The 22108-nt window shown below is 41.6% G+C and overlaps 1 protein-coding gene and 1 long non-coding RNA gene across 9 annotated transcripts; one reads left to right on the top strand and one right to left on the bottom strand.

The window, feature by feature from the left end:
• Window positions 1-12263: 12263 nt before the first annotated feature.
• Window positions 12264-15029, bottom strand: LOC118749516. Of its 8 annotated transcripts, none has more exons than XM_036484310.1 (2): window positions 14748-15029; window positions 12264-14021 (listed from the first exon to the last, which is right to left on the bottom strand). In XM_036484310.1, exon 2 carries the CDS (start codon window positions 13814-13816, stop codon window positions 12479-12481), a length of 1338 nt encoding a protein of 445 aa, XP_036340203.1. In that variant the 5' UTR covers window positions 13817-14021; window positions 14748-15029; the 3' UTR covers window positions 12264-12478. The 8 variants fall into 8 exon arrangements, with proteins under 8 accessions (XP_036340203.1, XP_036340208.1, XP_036340201.1 ...); XM_036484315.1 differs by having other exon boundaries at window positions 12264-13978; XM_036484308.1 differs by lacking the exon at window positions 14748-15029 and adding an exon at window positions 14362-14741.
• A 3337-nt stretch (window positions 15030-18366) lies between these two features.
• Window positions 18367-18828, top strand: LOC118749518. The gene is made up of 2 exons (XR_004994235.1): window positions 18367-18588; window positions 18646-18828. It is a non-coding gene; the product is annotated as an uncharacterized LOC118749518 (long non-coding RNA).
• The last annotated feature ends 3280 nt before the right edge of the window (window positions 18829-22108 follow it).

Raw genomic sequence — 22108 nt, 5'->3', positions numbered from 1 at the left:
GGGCTGGCGTCTACGGGCCGAGGCTACAGCTCTCGGTACCTATGGGGCCATACCCGCAGATGAATCTACGTAGGAATTACCGAAACGAGAGAGTTTTAATATTGAGCGACAGCCAGGCGGCACTCAAGGCCCTCTCAGCATTTGAGGTCAAGTCATCCTTGGTTTTTGAGTGCATAAATAGGCTCAACAGCCTGGCGGAGCACAACGAAATCCAATTAACTTGGGTACCAGGACACATAGGAGTTGCGGGCAACGAGGAAGCGGACCGACTAGCTAGAATGGCGGCCGCCTCGTTGCCTATAGGGCCTGAGCCCTTCCTAGCGATTGGACCTAGTACAATCAAGGAGGAGCTCAGGAAGGAAAGGAACATACAAAGGCAAAACACCTACTGGGAGGCTACAAACTTACGAGGTACAGGGCAATTATCAATCTATCCAAAGGAAAACTAAGGATTATAACAGGTTTTCTGACGGGTCACTGCAGACTGAGAGGCCACCTACACAAGCTAGGGATTTGGTCAAACGACCTATGTCGTTTCTGCGACGTGACCGAGGAGACTCCCGTGCACCTGCTTAGAGAATGCGCGGCGGTCGCGAGAAGACGGGAGAGGTACCTGGGCCACTACTGGCTAAGTAACGAAGTAATACAATCGCTAATCCCTGGGGATCTCCTCAAATTTTTGGGCTCTCTAGGATTAGATGAGGTACTGTAAATGGTTGAGGGCACAATAGACCTGCTGGTCGCAGTGCATGCCTCTATTAATTATCTATCTATCTATCGAAACGCATCGCTCAAGCAATCAGCGCATCAGAAACAAAGTTGATGCTTCGTTTGTTATTGGTTACCATTGGTTTTTTAGAAATGGTAAATTTAAACAAAAAATTTCATTGCTATATTGAATATTTAAAATATGTAATGTATATGGTTGCAATGTGTCGCAGCTCTGCATATACAAACAGTTTGAATAAAGCAGTATAACAGAATGCATACATTGTATTTATACGTTTTGGAAGTCAGCCATACTTACAAAATGCTGATCTGTGATGCAGCAGCGGCCCAACTCGCGGCTCTACAAAGGTTGTTGCGAATATTCGTATTCGCATTCGCAACCGCAGAAGTTCCGCATTAACATTCGCAATCGCATTCGCAATAATCAATGCGGAGCTTTTGCGAATGCGAATATTGCGCAGGTGCACTGATAAAACGTATATCTGGCAAACAAAAAATTGTAGCCAACATTTTGTGCCTGTGGGGATGCTACGTTAAGACTGTCCCCCTACGTCCCCCTTCTTTCGTAATTTAAAGCCAAAGAATAAGATAATAGTCGGTATTTACAGCGGAAATGTTCAACGGCTAGCTATAAAGAGAGTCGACTATTTACGCGTTAAATGATTACCTTTAATTATGTAACTATCGAATATTATTTGTCAAAGGTCTGTTGATAAAACTGGGCTAGTTTTTTTCTACTTTTTCTTAGAAAAGTGTAATTATTATTTTTCTCATAAAACTTATTATGCTTAAGTTCCGTGTTTCCTTTTATTAGTCTTTCAGCTCGAAAACAACAACATTTATTTTAATTTTGTTTAAATTGTCAAAATGAGCATCGAAATAGAGAAAAAATTATATGTGAATAAGTTGACAGCCAAGTTCACAAATCACATAAGAATTAATTCAAGGCAAATTTTATAACTGTTGAGGAGTGGGACTTGGCATGCAATATATCATTAGTATAGTATGAAAAGGGCTTAACTCACATCGTCGCTGAAATGCAAAAAACCGTAACTAACTAAAAATCCAAAACTCACTTTTTTATTGATTATGACGTATTTCATCGAATCAGAAGTCCCTACATCGGTTTAGGCAATAAACAAATTTAGTTAGTTGTGGTTTTTTGCATTTCAGCGACAATGTGAAATACGCCCTTTTAATATAGTACTAATGATATGTTGAAAATTTGCGTTCATTCACCTTAAAATATCAAAACACATTGAGCGCATGGAATGGAACAACAAAACGGATTTGATGGCTTATGGTATCGACAGCGGTGAGTATTTAATTGTGACTGCCTGCAACTAGCTGTTCATTACAGGTGAACCTTTCCATGAAGTCACCCGGGAACTAAGCAAATCTGATCCCTCGCTAGGGCAGGCACCTTGTCGTTGGTGCGGGGGCTTAGCTGCATCACCAACCAGCCCTCTTCTGGTTTGAGGTAACGCGGATGTGCAGACCTCCGCGCTACCTTCTCTCTAGACTTGGGCTGCTGGAGAACAGTGACCAAGAACTGCCACCTCCTAATCCAGGGTGTTAAGCGACACCGTGCCTATTGGACGGTTTGCAGCCAGGAGGGTATAAACCGGCTGTATTCGAACGGCGCCTTTCCGACACCGGGCCGCATCGGGGAGTAACGGTGGCCTTACCGCGACAAGGGGCGCTGGCGCGGCGGACTTCTGAAGATCCCCTATGAAAACTTAGACCACTGAGCTCGCCTCGTCGAGCAGGTGGTCGTACGAACAAGATGATGACAAAACAACAAAAAACAACCAAAAAACCAAAAACACAAAACTCGACAGCCACAACAACAGCTAGCACAGCAACAACAACACCCGCGGCTTCAAATGCGGTAGGTGCAACTGTAACAGGTACAACAAAGGTACTGGAGACGCCAAGAAACAGCAGCGCGTGGGAAGGCCCAAGAAGTGCTGGGCGGAAAGGCAGTTTCCTGGACCAGTTAACCGCCGAGGAGGCGGCGCTGTTCATCGAACATGCAAGGGACGATGACCAACCAGGGACCAGTGCAGATGCGCTACGTCGCATGGGCCAGAGCAAAACAGGTAGTTCTAACAACAGAAATCTAACAGGTAATCACAATTTACCTGCCGAACCAGATCGGCCGCAACACCGGTCCGGCAGTTCTCATTGCAGGTACAGAGAGACAGCAAGGTCAGACAGCAGCCACCGCACCGATGGTAGTCACCGCTCCAAGAACCGGCATCGCTCGGGTAGTCGGCGTCGCTCTACGAGTCGACACCGCTCAGTGAGCCGGCAGCGCTCCAAGAGCCGGCGCCGCTCCGAAAGCGGTCACCGGGCGGAGAAGGAGAGACTCCATAGGTCGCACAGCAGAAGCGCCTCAGCAGCGTCCGACGACTCCGGGTGGCAGAAGCAACGGTGTAGGAAGCACCGCAGGGCCAAGCCTCCTCCGATGCCGCAGCCAGGTCAACCGGGGTCCCGAGACGATCGGCTTCGCGAGGGCTTAAGCGGCTCCGGGGTCAAATGGTACCTCCGGTACCTCGGGCAAGGCAAACCCCCAGTCGAAGCCAGAGCCATGGCAGAGGTCAGGATGGAGATCGAGAATGAGGGACGCGAAAGGCACAAGAAAGGCGACAAACCCGCACCCGCCGATAGGTGGAAGAGCGGGCCCCACAAACAGGCACACTTACCCGCACCTGCTGAAAAGCAGAAGAGCGGGCCACAGCGACAACAGCAGCACAGACCCGCGCCCGCTGAAAAGCGGAAAAGCGTGGAACCAACAGGCTCCAACAAAAGAGGTAGCAACCAGGTCACTCCGCCAGAGACACCGGGCACCAAACGGCAGCGGGAGCAGCCACCCACTCCGAACTCATGGTCTAGGAGCCTGGGCGGGCCGATCGAGCAGGGACAGGCGCAGGAGGGTTCCACTCAGCAACCCAGCTATTCGGAAGCCCTCAAAGGCATTCGGGTAGCTGTGCTGCCTTGTGAGTACCCAGCTGCTGCCCTGAGCTCGGAAGACCTAACCAGACTCCAGGATGCCATTATGGAAGAGGTCTTTAAAGGATGGTCGCACCCGCTGGTGTTCTGTGGTGTGTACTTCAGATCCGGCATGCTACTGGTAGACTGCAGGGACGAGAGGACAGCAACCTGGCTGGTGAAGAAAGCACCGGCACTTGAGGGCTGGAAGGGACCCGAGATGTGCACGAAGAGGGGGGATGACATCCCTCCAGTGCACAACATCACGGTGTTCCTGCCAAGGAGCGCCGATAAGTCGGCGGAGTTTGCGTTGGGGCTACTAAAAGCGCAGAATGAGGGCATCCACATCTCTGCGTGGAAGGTAGTGTCCAGCTCCGTAGAGGAGAACGGGCTCAGACTATTTCTGGGCATAGATGAGGAATCGTACGTCAGCATCAAGAGGGCTGGCTTCAACCTAAACTATAGGTTCAGTTTCGTCACGGTGAGGCCGTGGCGACAAAAGGCGACAGGTAGCAAGGAGTCGGAGTCGCAAGAGACCCAAATCGAGGCGGCTGCCGACTCCTCCGCTGCCCAGGCGACCCAGTCAACCTCGACCTTACCGGCGGAACAGCCACCCCTCGCACAGCCACCCCTCAGTCAGCTACCCCTCACCCAGACACCAACTCCAGCAAGCACGTCCGAGCCAGCCACCACCACCAAGCCAGCGGAAGACGTGCCATCCAAGCAGGAGTTGCTATCAGGCATCGACTTCAGGCGACTTGAGCTCGATAGGAGAAGCGAGAGCGAACTGCAACTCTCCGATCTCGAAGAGCCCCAACTATGACCACGCGTCACTTGGCAGTAGCCCAGGTCAACCTGCATCATGCGGTAGCTGCTTCGGCGGTCATCTCCAGCAGGTTCGCCACGGATGACCTGGGCATTCTACTGATCCAAGAGCCGTGGACCTACAGAGGCCAGGTTAGGGGCCTCAACCACAACAACAACAAGGTAATTTGGGACCTATCCTGCGAGAGGCCCAGAGCATGTGTGGTGCTTAAGAAGAACATTGATTACTTTTGCATTACAGAGTTTTTAACACAGGACTTGGTCGCAGTGCAGACGACGCTCTCGTTAAATGGCAGAAGCCTAGAGGTGGTGTTTACCGCGGCCTATTTCCCGGGGGACAGCAACTACGCCCCTCCGCAAGAGGTACAGCAGCTAGTGGAATTCTGCAGGAAGAGACGGCTCCACCTCATCATAGGGTGCGATGCGAATGCCCACAATGTCGAGTGGGGCAGCACGGATACGAACCGCAGAGGTGAGTGTCTCCTAGAGTACATCTTAAGTGAGGAACTAAGCATCCACAATGTTGGCCAAACACCGACATTTGTAACGAGGGCTAGAGAGGAGGTACTAGACATCACGCTTAGCAACAGACTGGCTAGCCCTCTGGTCACCCAGTGGGGGGTCTCATCGGAGCCCTCACTATCAGACCATAGGATTATCCAGTTTGCACTGGGAGTAGAGGTCATAACTAGGCAGGCAAACAGGAACCCCAGGAAAACTGACTGGACAAAGTACAGCGAGACTTTAGAGTCAAACCTAACTGGAATTAAGTCCAGGAACAGGTACACTAACTGCATGAGCCTAGAGAGCACCGTCAATGAGTTAAATGGCGCCATTGTAGATGCCTTTCACTCAAGCTGCCCGGAGACAAAACCAGGAGGGAAGGCGCAGCCCAACTGGTGGTCTCGGAAGTTATCGGTGCTCAGAAAGGAGGTACGCAAACTATTTAATAGAGCAAAGCGCACAGGGCGCTGGGATGAGTATTCAGCAAGTCTAACTAACTACAGTAAAGAAATCAGGAGGGCTAAACGCGACAGTTTCAGGAAGTTCTGTGAGGGCATCTCATCGACTCCTTCAGCTGCCAGGCTACACAAGGCCTTGGCAAGGGACCATACAGATACCAGACTAGCAATCCAGCTAGCCAATGGCACGTACTCAGGCAACGAAGAGGAAAGGGCACTTGCCCTGCTTTCGGCCCATTTCCCGGATGCCACTCCCACTTCGGCCGTCCCCGGTGGACTGGAAGCTGGCTAGGAGTCTATTTACCCACCGATCAGTCTGCTGGGCGTTGGACTCCTTTGACCGGTATAAATCCCCGGGGGTGGATGGCATCAGTCCAGTGCTGCTGATGCAGGGCAAGGAGCTCCTACTTCCACACCTCGTGAACATCATGAGGGCTAGCCTAGCGCTCGCTCACATCCCCGAGGCGTGGCAAAGGGCTCGGGTCATTTTTATCCCGAAGATAGGAAAGAGAGATTATTCTCTAGCTAAGTCCTTCAGGCCGATAAGCCTTACCTCCTTCCTGCTTAAGGCGATGGAGAAGGTGATCGACCGTGAAATCAGGAACAGCACCCTTAAACAGGTGCCTTTACACCCCGACCAACATGCCTACAGAGTGGGCAGGTCTACGGACACCGCACTGTACACCCTATCTACGGAAGTACTAGATGCATTTGAGTGTGGGGAAACAGTACTCTGTGCCTTCATTGACATTGAGGGGGCGTTTGATAACACCTCTCATATCAGTGTCGACCGGGCACTCGAAAAACGCAATGTGCAGGCAACGATCCGCAGTTGGATAGCCAGGCTACTAAATTCAAGAATCGCTGAAACCGATATCGGGGACAGCGTGTTACAGTTAAAAACTACAAAAGGTTGCCCGCAGGGAGGAGTCTTATCCCCTCTCCTGTGGAGCCTAGTTGTGGACGAACTTCTACGGATTCTCACGGACAATGGCATCCGCTGTCAAGGCTATGCGGATGACATCGTGATTATCGCCAGAGGAAAGTTCGTGAGCACTCTATGTGACATAGTGCAAAGGGGACTAAACCTGGCAAGAGGCTGGTGCGCGGACATGGGCCTCAACATCAACCCCTCTAAAACGGTTATTGTCCCTTTCACTAGAAGAAGAACGCTTCCAGGCATGAGGAACATTTCTTTGAATGGGGTCGCCATCAACGTCGCCACCGAAGTCAAATATCTAGGACTAACCCTGGATTCTAAACTTCTGTGGAAGGCACATGTTGACGCGGTCACTTCCAAAGCTACGAGGGCACTAATGGTATGCAAACGCCTGGCAGGAAAGACCTGGGGCTGCAGTCCCAGGATTCTGAGATGGATGTATACCATGATAGTTAGACCAATAGTCACCTATGGAGCAGTGGCTTGGGCCTCGAGAACCACCCTCACCACGGTGAGGCAATCCCTCACCAAGCTTCAACGTCTGGCATGTGTATGCACTACGGGGGCAATGCGCACATGTCCGACGGCAGCGCTGGAGGTGATTCTCGAGCTCGAGCCGCTGCACCTTACCATAGAACAGGCTGCAAAGCGAACTCTACTAAATTTCGCGAGGGAAGGCTTTGGCAGGGGCAAAACCATATCATTAAGGAACAGAGACAAGCTAGGCTCCCAAGTTCCGCTAGCTTTACTCCCCAGAGACGACAGGCCTAAGGTGGTTAACTTTGACAGGAATTTCAAAATAGAGCTTTGCACCAAGGCGACCTGGAGCACCTCTCTCATGGAGAGGCTGATCCAATCGAGCTCGTTGCAATGGTACACAGACGGCTCGAAGACTCCGGAAGGCATTGGGGCTGGCGTCTACGGGCCGAGGCTACAGCTCTCGGTACCTATGGGGGCGTACCCGAGTATCTTCCAGGCGGAGGTCTATGCCATCAGTCTGTGTGCAGAGATTAACCTACGGAGGAATTACCGTAATGAGAGAATCTTAATATTGAGCGACAGCCAGGCGGCACTCAAGGCCCTCTCAGCATTTGAGGTCAAGTCATCCTTGGTTCTTGAGTGCATAGATAGGCTCAACAGCCTGGCAGTGCACAACAAAATCCAATTAACTTGGGTACCAGGACACATAGGAGTTGCGGGCAACGAAGAAGCGGACCGACTAGCTAGATTGGCGGCCGCCTCGTCGCCTATAGGGCCTGAGCCCTTCCTAGCGATTGGACCCAGTACAATCAAGGAAGAGCTCAGGAAAGAAAGGAACACACAAAGGAATCAACACTGGCGCAACACTACAGGTTTACGTCAAGCAAAACAACTACTGGGAGGCTACAACCTCACGAGGTACAGGGCAGTTATTAATCTATCCAAAGGAAAACTAAGGATCATAACAGGTTTTCTGACGGGTCACTGCAGACTGAGAGGCCACCTGCACAAGCTAGGGATTTGGTCCAACGACCTATGTCGTTTCTGCGACGTGACCGAGGAGACTCCCGTGCACCTGCTTAGCGAATGCGTGGCGGTCGCGAGAAGACGGGAGAGGCACCTGGGCCACTACTGGTCAAGTAACGAAGCAATACAGTCGCTAATCCCTGGGGATCTCCTCAAATTTTTGGGCTCTCTAGGATTAGATGAGGTACTGTGAATGGTTGAGGGCACAATAGACCTGCTGGTCGCAGTGCATGCCTCTATTAATTATCTATCTATCTATCTAAGCAAATCTGATACCTTTATCGTCCGTGATGCCAATAATTCAAATTATTATAAAAAACGAGGTACCTTTTTAACAATATAAGAAGATTTTAAACTAATTCTGCTGGAAACCAGTCACAGAAGACATGATTAAAAATGAATTACAAAAACTTAAATCGAAAAACGCTGATGACGTAACAGGTTCTCCAAATTCTGAAACAACCAAAATAATTGGTTCTCCAAATTGGAACACAACGGTGTTTAAACAACGATCTTGCCATGATTCTAGATCGTGTAGATGAAAGTCAGGAGGATAAATCCGACATTTGCAGCCCGCGGATGTTAGCTTTTAAACATCCGCACCCGCACTCGCATCCGCGGATGTCTAAAATTCCACATTCGCAACATCCCTAGTTTCTACACCAGCTCATTGTTAACCGATCATTGCTCGAGTTTTAATGATCGTAATGCACGATTGAGAGAATACAAAGGTTGCGCCGATCTCGGACCGCTTTTCCTCTCTTAACGAATTTGACAGAATCGTGGTTTGCATGACGTCACACTTGTGCAACTTGTTTACGTTTTCCTTGCAACATTTTTTTTTCTTCTTCCATTCTTGCTCACCTTTTGGCATTTCTCTCTCGCGATTGCACCAGTGTGACGTCACACAAAAGTTATTCTCAAAAATCCTCTCTGATCGGCGCAATCTTGTATTCTATCATTCTTGATCGTAATGCCTATACGATGTTTATTGCGCTGTGTTGCCGAGAGGTAGATACTCCATGGAGTAATCCCTTGAAGAAGTTTTGTGCTACTCTGATGTAATGCAGAGCTGGAGTATATGGTTCTGACCTAGGACATGGCAATGTTAATTGGACCACATTCTTCATATCGTCGTTTAAAGTAAAAAAACCTCGTATCGTCATTCTGCAAAACCGCGTAACTGACATTTGCTGTCCAAAATTTTATTTGCTCACACAAGCTCTTGGTTCAATCCTTATCTATTCGTCCTAAAATATACATACTAGCTAGAAATGCGATTGCTTTATAAGAGAACCATTTTGAAATATGAGTGTTTTTACTCTCTAGAAAATAATTTATGCAACCTCACATATGCGGTTTTGCATTATCTTAATACGCGGTTTTGAATTTTGTTGATACACGGTTTTGTACTTTAAATGGTGATATGCATTTTGGTTAATTTTGGGTACTCCTTGAACCATAAAGCGCAGTTACCCACGGACGTAAAAACGGAGAACGTGTCAGTTGACACGATCTATCTTATGACATCTGCGTGTTAACAAAAACTCACCACCGCATGACCGTGACGTAGACGTAGCATCTCTCTCTTTCTATCAACAGCAAACTTGGTATGTTTCTACGTACTTCTACGCTACGCTACGTACACGTTCGTGGGCAACCGCGCTACTCTTTACATGACCACGTGTAGTAGTCGGGTTTTTGCATTGTAGCTTAACACACGTACAAACATACACACACATGAGCAGCCAGCAAAGCGACGGGAATAGCGAAGAAAACAAAAACAAAATAACTTTGATTTGACTTCCCTACAAGAACACTACGTGTCATATAACGAATCATGTAACGCAGAGGTGTAACATAAATGCATGTTTTACTCCCATAGAATGTTTACGTTAATTTCCTAAGGGCGATATGGAAAATCTAAGAGGATGTTACCTGTACGTGTGATTTCTTGTCTCTTTCTATCGCAGGTATAACCAAATTATGTGAAGCGTATACCCACTTCCATTATAAATTTTCATTATTTATCGAAGTATTGATTTTTATGGAAAAAGCGCCGCAGGCGAAAATTTGTAATAAAAAATCGCGCGATTTTTTATTAAAAATTTTCATTATTTATCGAAGTATTGATTTTTATGGAAAAAGGGCCGCAGGCGAAAATTTTTAATAAAAAACCGCGCGATTTTTTATTAAAAATTTTCATTATTTATCAAATTATCGATGTACGTTTTCTACATTTGTGTACTTTGAACTACAATAACACCAGTAAATATTATTTCCAACCAAAATTATACCGTTGTGATTAGGAGTAAGACCCCTATCGATCCTAATATTATTATTTTTAATAAGAGCAATGTATGTACGTATTGTACACTTATACTCCCTAATTATACGCACATATTTGTGGTGTATTTTTTTTTAACGTATGGTAGCATACATTTTGTGTTACTGTCAGCCATTGTTATTTCTGCTTGTTTGTGAAATGTGCAAACGTTTGTGAAGACATTTATAAACGCGTTTTACTTAATTAATTAATTAAGAATTGTATATTGAAGTGGAAATCTCAGGCCGGGGTTTTAATGCAACTATTTTGCCGAAGTGTGTACATAAATATAGTGTTTATTGTGAGAAATAGCGCCGAGGTTAGTTCAATTTACAAACTTTAATAACAAATAACTTAAAAACTATCACCCCTATGCTGTAATCCGTCGTAGATTCGATTTTGCTACGAATCTTAAAATTGGTATGCTGTAATCCGCGTTGCCGTATCGTAATTTCGAAATTCGGAGACCATCTTCGAAATTCGTAACGTTGGTATGCCTGAATCCGACGTAGCTGTAATTTGTATTTATTTGTCGGGAATTTTCTACGAAGAGCAACTGGTGTCGGAGCGAAGCGAATTCTTTTAAAATATCAATAAAATTAAGTGTGGAAACGCAAAAATATGTATTTAAGTTGAAGTGTGAATAAAAACCAATGTATTATTAAATGTTTACAAAATTATCATGTCGACAATCACAACAAATCGCTCGCAATACGAAAAACTGCTGGAAAGCATGAGCGAAAGGCCGGACATTGCCCGAGGCTTTGTAATAGTTAAAGAGGATGTGGTGGAATTTTGGGAAAGCGTTGCAAGATTTAAAGCAACACAATATTTAGTTGTATGGACGCCCTTAAAAAGAGGGAACATATATTTATCATTTAAGGTAAATGGATCAGAACTGTCTCGTAGCAATCTCCTTTGTATATTAATGCAACAGTTGACTGCAGCATGTTCTTCCTCCTGAGACAAAAGTGCACCGGCCACTGAATCCATTCTATTTTACTTAATTAAGGAAAAGCTTTTTCAAATACGATTAAACAATTTTTTTTAATTTCACTGTTCACTTGCGATTCTATTTATTTTGATTTGTTTCTGTCAAAGCAGCTGATTAAGAACTTCGAATTTCACTATTTTAGTTGGTAACGCCGTTGATAGTTACGATCGGATTACAGCATACCAATTTTCGAATTTTCGGAACGGAGCTACGAATTCGTAACTACGAACTTTCGGATTACAGCATAGGGGTGTATAAGCCTGCTGCGGCTAAAAGTATATATATTTACAATCAGGAGAACTCCCTCTACCGTTCCATAGCTACCTTAATGCAGAACTCCGGGGATGCCAAACTAAATTGCAGCCTTCACTTCTACTGGGTGTGCACTGCACAGTTAATTTTTTAATATTTTGATGAGTTCTCCATATAATTTTTATTTTAAATTTAAAACGTGTACAGTTTTCTAAATATTGCGAATTTTGCGAATCTTATATGTGTTTAAATACTATATTATGAATCAAAACCGTTACTTATCCAACTAAACTTTTTTTTTGAGAGAAAGTGTAAATGAAACAAAAAGTTTTGAGAAGTTTTACTATTTTTTGAATTTGGATACCAGAAAAAAATGTTTCTTTAAGCCATAAGATATTTAAGAATATAGAATAAAAATATTATTTAAATTCTCTTTCTAAAAAATATTCAGGGAGAATGTTATCTGAATGCGTCATGTAGCAAATGCTTATATGAATACATCAAATGCCCACACACAAAAGCTTGAAATCATATTGCTCGCAACTATCTGTCAAAATGACAGTTGGTAGACGATCGGTGTTTGCCTGTTGAGTTCTGAGGTTAACCACTTTTTTGTGCAGCATTATGGATTTCTTCTTGTAGTGAACAGCAATATTCTAAAATAACTTTTCATGAAAATTTGAATAACTTATTTAGTTTCAGCCAATTTGTTAAAAATATATATATTGCTCGGTATTGAACATATCTACTTTTCAAATTAATTCAGCAGTTTTTAGTAAGTTGTTTTAGTTTTAAGTTTTTTCTAGTTAGTAATAATTAATGAAAGACGTTTGTTTAGCTATCGCTCCGCATATGGTATCGCATGTCGTATCGCTCTAATGTGCACTGCGCGCAAGCCCAACCTCGCTTTCATATCGTATCGCTCTAATGTGCACCGTGCCTAATATAGTTCAAAATATGAATATAAAAAAAACTGCACTTACATCATCACTATTCCGATGTGGTTTTATTGCATCTGTCACTGCAGATACTGCTGCTGTTGCAGCTGCCTCTGTGTAATGACTGTAAGGATGCGCACGCAATGCCAACATCTGTCGCTGATGTTCTTGCTGTTTACGATGGTGCTCTTGTTCAATCCGCTGCCACTTTTCATTAGAGAAGTCTGCATCGCTATTCTCGTCAGAGTTAGATGAAAAGTAATTGTATGTTTTGCTTTCATCGGCGTCTCCACCTATATGTGCGACCTGACGACCTGCAGTATATGGGTGGGGATAGTCGCGCTTCTTTGGCGGCATACGTAAATCGTTAAATAATTCAGTATAGCTTTTGACAGCGGGTTGATGTTTGCCTACGTGCATGTCGCCGACTTGGGGAAATTCATTTGCACTTATGCTATCATCCTCTGAATCACCATACGAATCATCATATTCAGTGTGACTATCCATGCTTCCTTCAGGTGCTATACTCAAACTGACTTTATAATCTTTGCTATTAGAATCTGTGTAATTCATTTCATCTTCTTGTGCGATGGTCTTATTATCTGAGCCGGCGTTCAATTTCAGTGAAGTTCTCTTGCTATTCGGTTGGGCTTTAATCTGGAAGCGCCTGCCAATTCGTATTTTCGGGCCTCTTGTTTTCCACTGATAAGGCGATTGATAGAGGCCACCGCGATCAAAGTGACTTTGTGCTTTTTTATGCTGCTGTGTTCCACTATTGCCATTGACCGGTGGCTTCGTTGCTACGTCTATTACTGGTGGAGATGTTGCCACCGCTGCAGTAGCCGTTTTGGTTTCCTGCAGATTATGTTGTTGATGGCGAAGAATTGGGTGAACGTGACGTCCCCATGAATGTCTGTGTTTTGGATGACGGAAGTGATCTGACATTAACGGTTGAAATTGCGCTTGGAAATAAATGTTCTTGTTGCTGATACTACCGCTGCTGTTTATGATGCTTGCGTTGGAGTTGCTGTAATTGCCTCTTAGTTGTTGGTGCAACGGTGTTCGCTTCAAAGGCTGATGATGTGAGTGATGTTTCTGATGTCGCAATACATGAGGGAGTGGTAAGATTTCCGTGGACTTCTGAATAACATCATTAATTCCACCAGCAGAAATTGAGCCAACACTCTCAACAGCATCAGTCGTGCTGTCAACGCTATTGTCCACTGCGGAGGCTGCTACTAGCAATGATGCGTTGCTATAAAGCACTGCAAAAAGTGCGAGGAAGCGCCAATATTTTAAACATCGCTGCCTTGTGTAGACGTCAGCGGTGTTAAAGTTATTGCTCGCCATACTGAAGATGGTTCTGAAGATCTTTGATCTTTTGAAAACTTATTGCTATAAGGATTGTTAGTATTATGAAAGCTGTTAGTTCTTTTTTTTAATCTTGCACGTTTTAGTTTCTTTTGTCTACAGTTGCATTGGTATAATAGTTGACTTAGCAAATGCGGATCACTTCTCTCCATTTACAAATCGCACCCGATAAAACGAAAATGAACTAATATATTTTTTGTAAAATTTTTGTTTGCAATTTTTTTACTTGTTTTAAACTTCTTTGAATATTTTAACGCAGTATCACAACGCTTACTATTACGTCAATATGTTGGTGCGACGATAAAGCTTTTTCTCAGCTCATTAATTATTTGATGATTCTATCACAATCAACATAAACGCGCAAAAAATGCATATGCGTGGATTTATGCATACATATGTGCATATGTATATGCATGAATGAAAGCGCGCATGTACATATGTATGTGTGTACGCACACACCTCCTTAATTATGTAGGTAAATTATTTATACGCATATGTTGTAAGTATGCATATTTCGTACATACATATGTAAGTATACTTTTTTATATCATCACAAATTAGCATCTCAACACCGTTTAGCATCTCTCATACCGTTTGCATGTATTAAATGCATCATTAACTCAGCTCCATTCTTTAATTCAGCACAATTCAGAATATTGCGAAAGCTTAGGAAGTATAATGTTTAAGGCTGGCCGTGGCCACAGTGCGATTGTTTTATTTCCCGACAGCAATAACAGAACAGAAACTAGCACTAGCATAACTAAATTTTTTGTATATAATATTGCAAAAGCAATTGCATAGATTATGTTTTAGGATATTTATTTTGCCAGAAAGGAGAATTCTACGTTGTGAGGGTTATAATCCCTAAGCGCGACCGAAGGCCGCCTACGCATAAATAAGTTGGACGTACAAAAACTTTTTTAATACAGTAGCAGCAGCAATTTAGTTCCATTTTATTTTTAATATTAACTACACAACATGTTGTGCGGATTTTCACCATCGGAATATCGCTATTAAATACAGAATTTCGCGAAAGCGTACACTTAAAACATCACAAATGTATAAAAACTAATAAATACGCGTTCAATTAAGTTCATTTATTCCATTCATTTGCGTGAAATTCATCAAAACATAGTGCGGAAAGTGCAAGTGTTTTTTGCAAATAACTCATTAATTAATTAAAAATGTTAATTTCCGGTCTCGGATTGTTATTATTGGCCTTAAGACGCGTCGATTGATACACGCTCGAACTTTTTCCGTCCATTTTGACCTATCTTCGCCAAAGTGCACTACTACCGAGTAATTTTTAGAACGATTTTACGAATCTGTTCAAATATTGCCTAGAATATCCGGATAACCAAATGAATGGATATTAACCGGATATTCGCACTGCAAAATTAATGGATTTTTGATATTTCTATATTTCTTTATATGCGTACCTACGTAAACATACATACATATACAGATGCACTTTGTGTCAAATTTCAAAAAAAAATCACAAATTGTTGCCCTTTATGGGCCACTATTTCAACCAACAACTATTAAAATACAAAGAAATAATGTGTATGCGTTTATTAACATACCCACAGGTGTACATACAAATATACATGTGCATGTCGGTGGTGTCGGGAACATAATTGACAACTCCATTTTTGATATTTTTGGTTTGGTTGATAAATTAAATTATTAATATAAAAATAAAGGCGTGCATTCTTGTTATAACAATCTAAAACCTGTTTGAAATAAAAGGTCCAATAATTAGGGACGTTCCGATACCATGAAAGTATCGATACCTACTCAACTGGGTTTACTCAAATCGCTATTTCGTTACTACTTATATGAGTAAGCCGAATGTATCGATACCTACTTATATCGATAATTTTTCATCCTTTTATATGCAACAAACTGAAATTAATTTTCAGGCATTATCCATGATTCAATAACTACAGGTTGTAGCAATCGTACAAAAACAACATTTACCGTTGGTATGAACTCCTTGTGTCTTCAACATCTTCTTTATGTATTCGTATTCGTATGTATATGTATACCCTGCATACCAGGATTTCATAGAACTCTGAAAGATTTCACAATTTTTTTTAAGAATTTTCTCTAAGAAATCGTACAGAAATTTCTTTACTAGTTCTTGTAAACCGCTTCATATGTTTTTCTTTAAAGATTCCTAAAAGAATCTTAACAAATTTCCGATACTCTTAAAGATTTCGGTAGCATTTGTTTGCAGGGTATATATTTACGTATATGTGTATGTATACGCGAATATGTAAACAAAGCAAAACAGACGATAATTTGACACACGCGTGCTCATAAGAAGAAGCATAGCTTCTATCGATATCACCTGTAATTGATGCGCCTTGGCATTATCTGTGATGTACCTTATGCGACACCTGAGGGGAAGAGCGACCTATCTCGGCAGCCAATTCGAAAACGCCCTGTCTCAGAAAACTTTTCAGAAGCGCCCTTATTCGGAATTTGATTGAGAAACGTCCTATTTCAGAAAACTTTTCAAGAACATCCTATTTCAGAATTCGGTTCAAAAATGCCTTATCTCAGCTGCCGATTCAAAACGCCCTATCTCAAATATTTTCAATATATTTGCAATAGAGGTATAGATATATATCGTCGGTTAAAGTGCAAAACCGCGTATCAGCAAAATGCAAAACCACGTATGAGAAGTTGTAGAAATTATTTTCTAGAGTAAAAGCACTCATATTTCAAAATGGCTCTATTTTTATAAAGCTATCGCATTTCTGGCTAGTATATTTCAGGACGAATGGATACCCTACCAGACACGACTAACGCAGTCTCCAATACATTTAAATATTTCACCAATACCCTCAAAACCACATGTCAAAATTTACACACGTACAGGAAACATATGGGGTGGGCTTTAGTAGTCAGCCGCAGCTTGTGTTTTAAGAAAACCAGGTGGAATTAACAAATGAAACTTGGTCAGGATGTTAAGGGAGGTATCCTCTAAAACATGTATAACTAAAAATATAAGTAATATCATTGTTTATAAGTTATTTGTTGTTAAAATTTCTTAAGTCGTTCCACTTGGTTTCCTTAACAAAAAAGCATTTGTGCATACTTTTATATATATAAATGCACATAACACCGTACTTAATACTTTACACACTTTTCATTTATTTTATCTTGTATATAAATCACTTTAATTAAACTTTTATCGACTTGTAAATTACATTGAATTTCTCGGATATTTACAATAACACATGGTTGCAAACTGACACATAACATGTGTTGCCATATTGTACAAAACAATACATACAAAGAAGGCAATGATTAAAAAGGAATACAGGGGAAATCAATACAAAAGAAAATGTTCAGCTCCTTTTCTTCGCAAAACAGAAAGGAGAATTCTATTGCCTGAGGGTTATAATCTCTAAGTGCGGCCGAAGGCCGCCTACGCAGAAAGGTGTTCTCTGCAAAAGGTGTTCAGCTCCTTTTCTTCGCAAAACAGAAAGGAGAATTCTACTGCCTGAGGGTTATAATCCCTAAGTGCGGCCGAAGGCCGCCTACGCAGAAAGGTGTTCCGCTTCTTTTCTTCGCAAAACAGAAAGGAGAATTCTACTGCCTGATGGTTATAATCCCTAAGTGCGGCCGAAGGCCGCCTACGTAGAAAGGTGTTCTCTGCAAAAGGTGTTCAGCTCCTTTTCTTCGCAAAACAGAAAGGAGAATTCTACTGCCTGAGGGTTATAATCCCTAATTGCGGCCGAAGGCCGCCTACGCAGAAAGGTTGTCTCTGCAAAATGTGTTCAGCCCCCCCTTCTTCGGCAACACAGAAATAATAATTCTACTAAGTAAAAAATCCGAATTAAAAATCCGCTTTTATTATTCAAAATTCCAGTCTGGTAGCACTAAGTTGTATGTTATTTTGCTATCTTATTCATCGTTTATAAGAAAACTTTAACAACAAATTATATAAGAACTATAGGGTTGCTAGAAAAAAGGGGGGTAGTTTTGAAATCAGGGGGTCCTATTCTACCCCCCCTCATCCCCCCTTTTTCTAGAATTTGCCGTCCGTCTACTAAAATTTTCCCCAACATATGTTACACATAACATATCTATAACACGATATCCTGTTAGATTTTTCATGTCGCCCTTAGGAAATTAACGTAAACATTCTATGGGAGTATAACATGCATTTACGTTACAACTCTGCGTTACATGATTCGTTATATAACGCGTAGTGTTCTTGTAGGGTACAGATTGAGACAAATCCAATTTTTGGCAGCCAATGTTAGTTACGCGGTTTTGCAGAATGACGATACGCGGTTTTGTACTTTAAACGGCGATATATTTGTTCATTAGCCACACGTTTTCGCGGTTCCATTGCGTACAGCAATTATTTTTCATAAAATCGAAGCAATTATTTTCCATAGAAAAAATATAGCCGGCAAGATATGGCACTTGCTCAAATCGATTCGATACAAGTACTTTTCTTTCGATACCAAGTAGGTATCGAAACAACGATTCGAGTAAAAAAAGTATTTGGTATCGAAACAAAAGTAACGAGTACATACTCGTATTTACTTGTATCGGAACATCCCTACCAATAAAAGACTATCCGAAGTTTTAAATATTTCTTAGAAAATGCTAGTGCCTTTTTCTGAAAAAGTGAAATGGAGTTATAATTTACATGCATACCTGACACCACCCCCGCAAAGATATTCTGAGCGTTCAGAATATATGAGTCCGAAGGGAGTCCTAGGTAGGTAAGAAATATGAGTTTCAAAAACCAAAATTTTTTTACTCTTATATGAATCTTTTAGGACTCATATATGATCCAAGTTATGAGCCAGCACCTTGTGCCATTATAAAAACAATAAAGATTTGAAATTTATATCCAAACTTGTTTATACAGAAATTGAAAATAATTAGAAAACAATAAATGAACAAAATTTAGCTGTAGCTGCTGCTATTGCCTGCATGTTGGAATGTGTATATGCACGTAAGTATGTATGCATGTTATTTGAAAGGAATTTTCGCTGAATGCTTTTGCAAATAAAGTGCGTTCAATAAGACTCAAGGAACAACCTAAAATAAGAGTCCGAATTTAGTAATTTATGAGGCTGATTAGAGGCTCGAAAAGAGTCTGAAATGATTCATATATGAGGCCAATAATTGTTTTAAAAAGAGTCCAAAATGAGCCGTATATTAGGCCAATAAGAGTCCAATATGTCTCATATTGAGGCTCATTTGTTGTATGAATTTAAGCTCATATAAGTCGACCTTCGGAGAAAGGGAAACACCCTCATATCGGACTCTTAAATGAGCTCATTATGAGCATAATGGCTCCGAAATAGGACTCCTTAAAGACTCATTTATGACTCCAAATGTTTGCTGGGTAAAGACAAAAATTGCAATAAGAAATCAAAAACACAGTAGCTACGCTATTTTCGGCACAACCTGATTAAAATACGAAAGCACACGAAACGTTTAATGCCGTAGTGGTAACTGATTCCGATTTAAACAAAAAGCCATCCGCAAGTCATTGGTGATCGTCGGCAACATGTTCCACAACATGCCAGATATATACGCCTGAGCAGGGTTGGCACCTCACGAAACTGATTGCGTAGCAAAAGACCAATAAAATCGTAGTAAAAAATAAAAAAATCGCAGCAAAAGATAAAAATTAGTTATTATTTTAAGTTCATATGTATATTAAAGAACTAGAACAAAACATAACAATTAAATTTCAATAACATTTTTACTATTTTAAGTATTGTATTATACTTGTTTCTTTTACAGTGGCGTTTTCCAAATACCGAACTTATAGAACTAAACCATTTCTGCCACTTACTGCTATACCTAAACAAAAGCGTCAGCGTTGTCTGTCTGTCAAAAAATTCTCATGGCCATACAATTTGTATGAGGCATACCGAAACAACGCGGCGTCGCGCTGAGCGGTTGGAAATTCCGATTTTGACAGGGCGTTAGGTATTAAAGTTGGCTGCAGAAAACGGCGAAACTGTCATTTTTGTGTTACACACAAACAAACCTATGCTTATTGTTGGTGTTATTTCTGCAATTGACGTAGCGTTGACGCTTTTGCTTAGGTATGGCACCTCGGCGCTAACGCTAGGCGACAGAAACCGTTCCGCCCAACGCTTTCGTTTAGGTATGGCAGTTACTCCAGCACTTTCTCCGTAAATAAGTTAAAATTTACTTTATTTGAGAATATCAATAATTCGATTTCCACGGAATATTGCCTCTGTTTAGCCGCTTTTAATTTGTGGCAACGAATCCATCGTGGAAGTAGTTCGACACGCAGTCATTGTTACCTTTCTCCGCAACTTCGTATCCCTCTCGCACATTGAATATTTCTGTCTGTTATGCGAAAATTGACCGGTGGGGTCTATTTTTTTCAGATGTTTTTGGTCAGACGCTTCTTGCACAATTTTCGATAACAGTATACATATAGATCTTGAAGCATTGGCCTGTTTACCACTTTCTTGAAGTTATAGTGATTTACAAATAGTTGCTGCCTATAAGTTTAATTAAATATAAAAAGCGTGGTAAAAATAGGATAAAACGTAGTGGGGTAGCAAATTTTAAAAGCTTTGAAAAATCTTAGCAAATTTACTACGGTCGTAGCAAAGGGCCAACGCTGCGCCTGAGATACACATTTCGTTCGTCGGCGTTCGGACTACTGAAACTCGATTCGGGAGTAAATGACTCGAAAAATTGGAGTAAAAGCGAAATTTTCGGAGCAGATTAACTTTTTTTTTATTAAATAGTATAAGGAAAAATTGTTACATCTTTTGGATCTTTTTCAGTTCATCCAATTTTTTCTATACTACTGCATTATTTGCATTCATATATGTATATGTATATCAGTATATTTGTATATGGGGAAATTTTTTGAGATGGAGATATTCTGCATACTGGCATATTGCTGCCGCCACAAAGCGGCTGCACTGCCAAATGCAGTTTCTATACCTTCGTTAATACTATTTATACGTGTAAATAGCAATAAATAGTTATCCAAAACAAAACTAACGGTTTAAATGACCAGTTTACTTGCTAAAATCGAGAAAATCAGGAAATTTCTAGTGCAACTCGCACAAAATCTGCTTTTTATTAAGGTATAACTTCTTTAGCGGTCAGACCTAAAGCTCGGGGTTTTCAGACATTTATTTGTAGGTTCTGAGGAATAAAATGACAGTTATTAAACAACTTACAACTGTAACTGAATTTCGCGTATTTAATAAAAAACTTAAATTTTCTTGTGGTAGTCGTTGACCGGTACTAATTTAAAATTAAGGGTATAAAATATATATACTTTTTCAATTCTTCAGAAGAAGAATCCAAGGTTAAAGGACAATGTGCTACTTATCTTTGCTGAAAAATCTTCTGAGAAAGCTCGTGACCAATTCGTAATTATACCTTTCATGAGCATGAAATGGTATTATAACTTTGGTCCGATGTTTGTAAGTACCAGAATAAGAAAAGATAGAACCATTAAAATGTATACTTAAATGATCAGAACATAGAGCTGAGTCGATTTAGCCATGTCCGTCTGTCTGTCTGTCCGTCTGTTTGTACGCAATCTAGTCTCTCAGTTTTCGAGATATCCGGATGAAATATGGTAGGTGGGTGTATTTTTATATTGTATTAATCATTTGTCGGAACCGGAAGAATCGGACCACTATAACATATAACTTCCATACAACTGATTGTTCAGATATGAGATTTTTCGTTATAACTTCTCCATTTATGCAGCTAAGAACATGAAATTGTGCAATACTTCCACCCATTATTAACAGAAAACTTGTAGTGAAAATTGCAAAGATCGGGTCACTATAACCTATAGCTCCCATACCACTGATTGTTCGGATATAAGATTTTTCGTTATATCTCCTCCATTTAAAGAGCTAGTAACATGAAATTTTGCACTGTTGTCACTCATTATCAAAAGAATACTTTCAATGAAAATGGCAAAGATCGGATCGCTATAACCTATTTCCCATTCAACAGATTGCTCAGTTATGAGAATTTTCGTTATAACTCCTCGATTTTTGCAGCTAGGAACATGAAATGTTGCAATGCTTCCAACTACTATAAACAGAATTCTTACAGTGAAAATAACAAAGATCGGGTCACTTTTACATATAGCTCCCATACAACTGATTGTTCAGATATGAGATTCTTTGTTATAACTTCTCCATTTATGCAGCTGGAAACTTGATATTTCGCACTATTTTCACTCATTATCAACAGATAGTTTACAGT

The sequence above is a fragment of the Rhagoletis pomonella genome, unplaced genomic scaffold, assembly GCF_013731165.1.
Source record: "Rhagoletis pomonella isolate Grant_MI unplaced genomic scaffold, Rhpom_1.0 Rhpom_scaffold_00017, whole genome shotgun sequence".
Lineage (NCBI taxonomy): Eukaryota > Metazoa > Arthropoda > Insecta > Diptera > Tephritidae > Rhagoletis > Rhagoletis pomonella.
The sequence above is the reverse complement of the archived record's forward strand: the minus strand, read 5'-3'. Positions and strand labels throughout refer to the sequence as shown.

Bases quoted from the DNA above. Each gene is read 5' to 3' on its own strand.
- LOC118749516 (XM_036484310.1), bottom strand. From the start codon at position 13,816: ATGGCGAGCAATAACTTTAACACCGCTGACGTCTACACAAGGCAGCGA.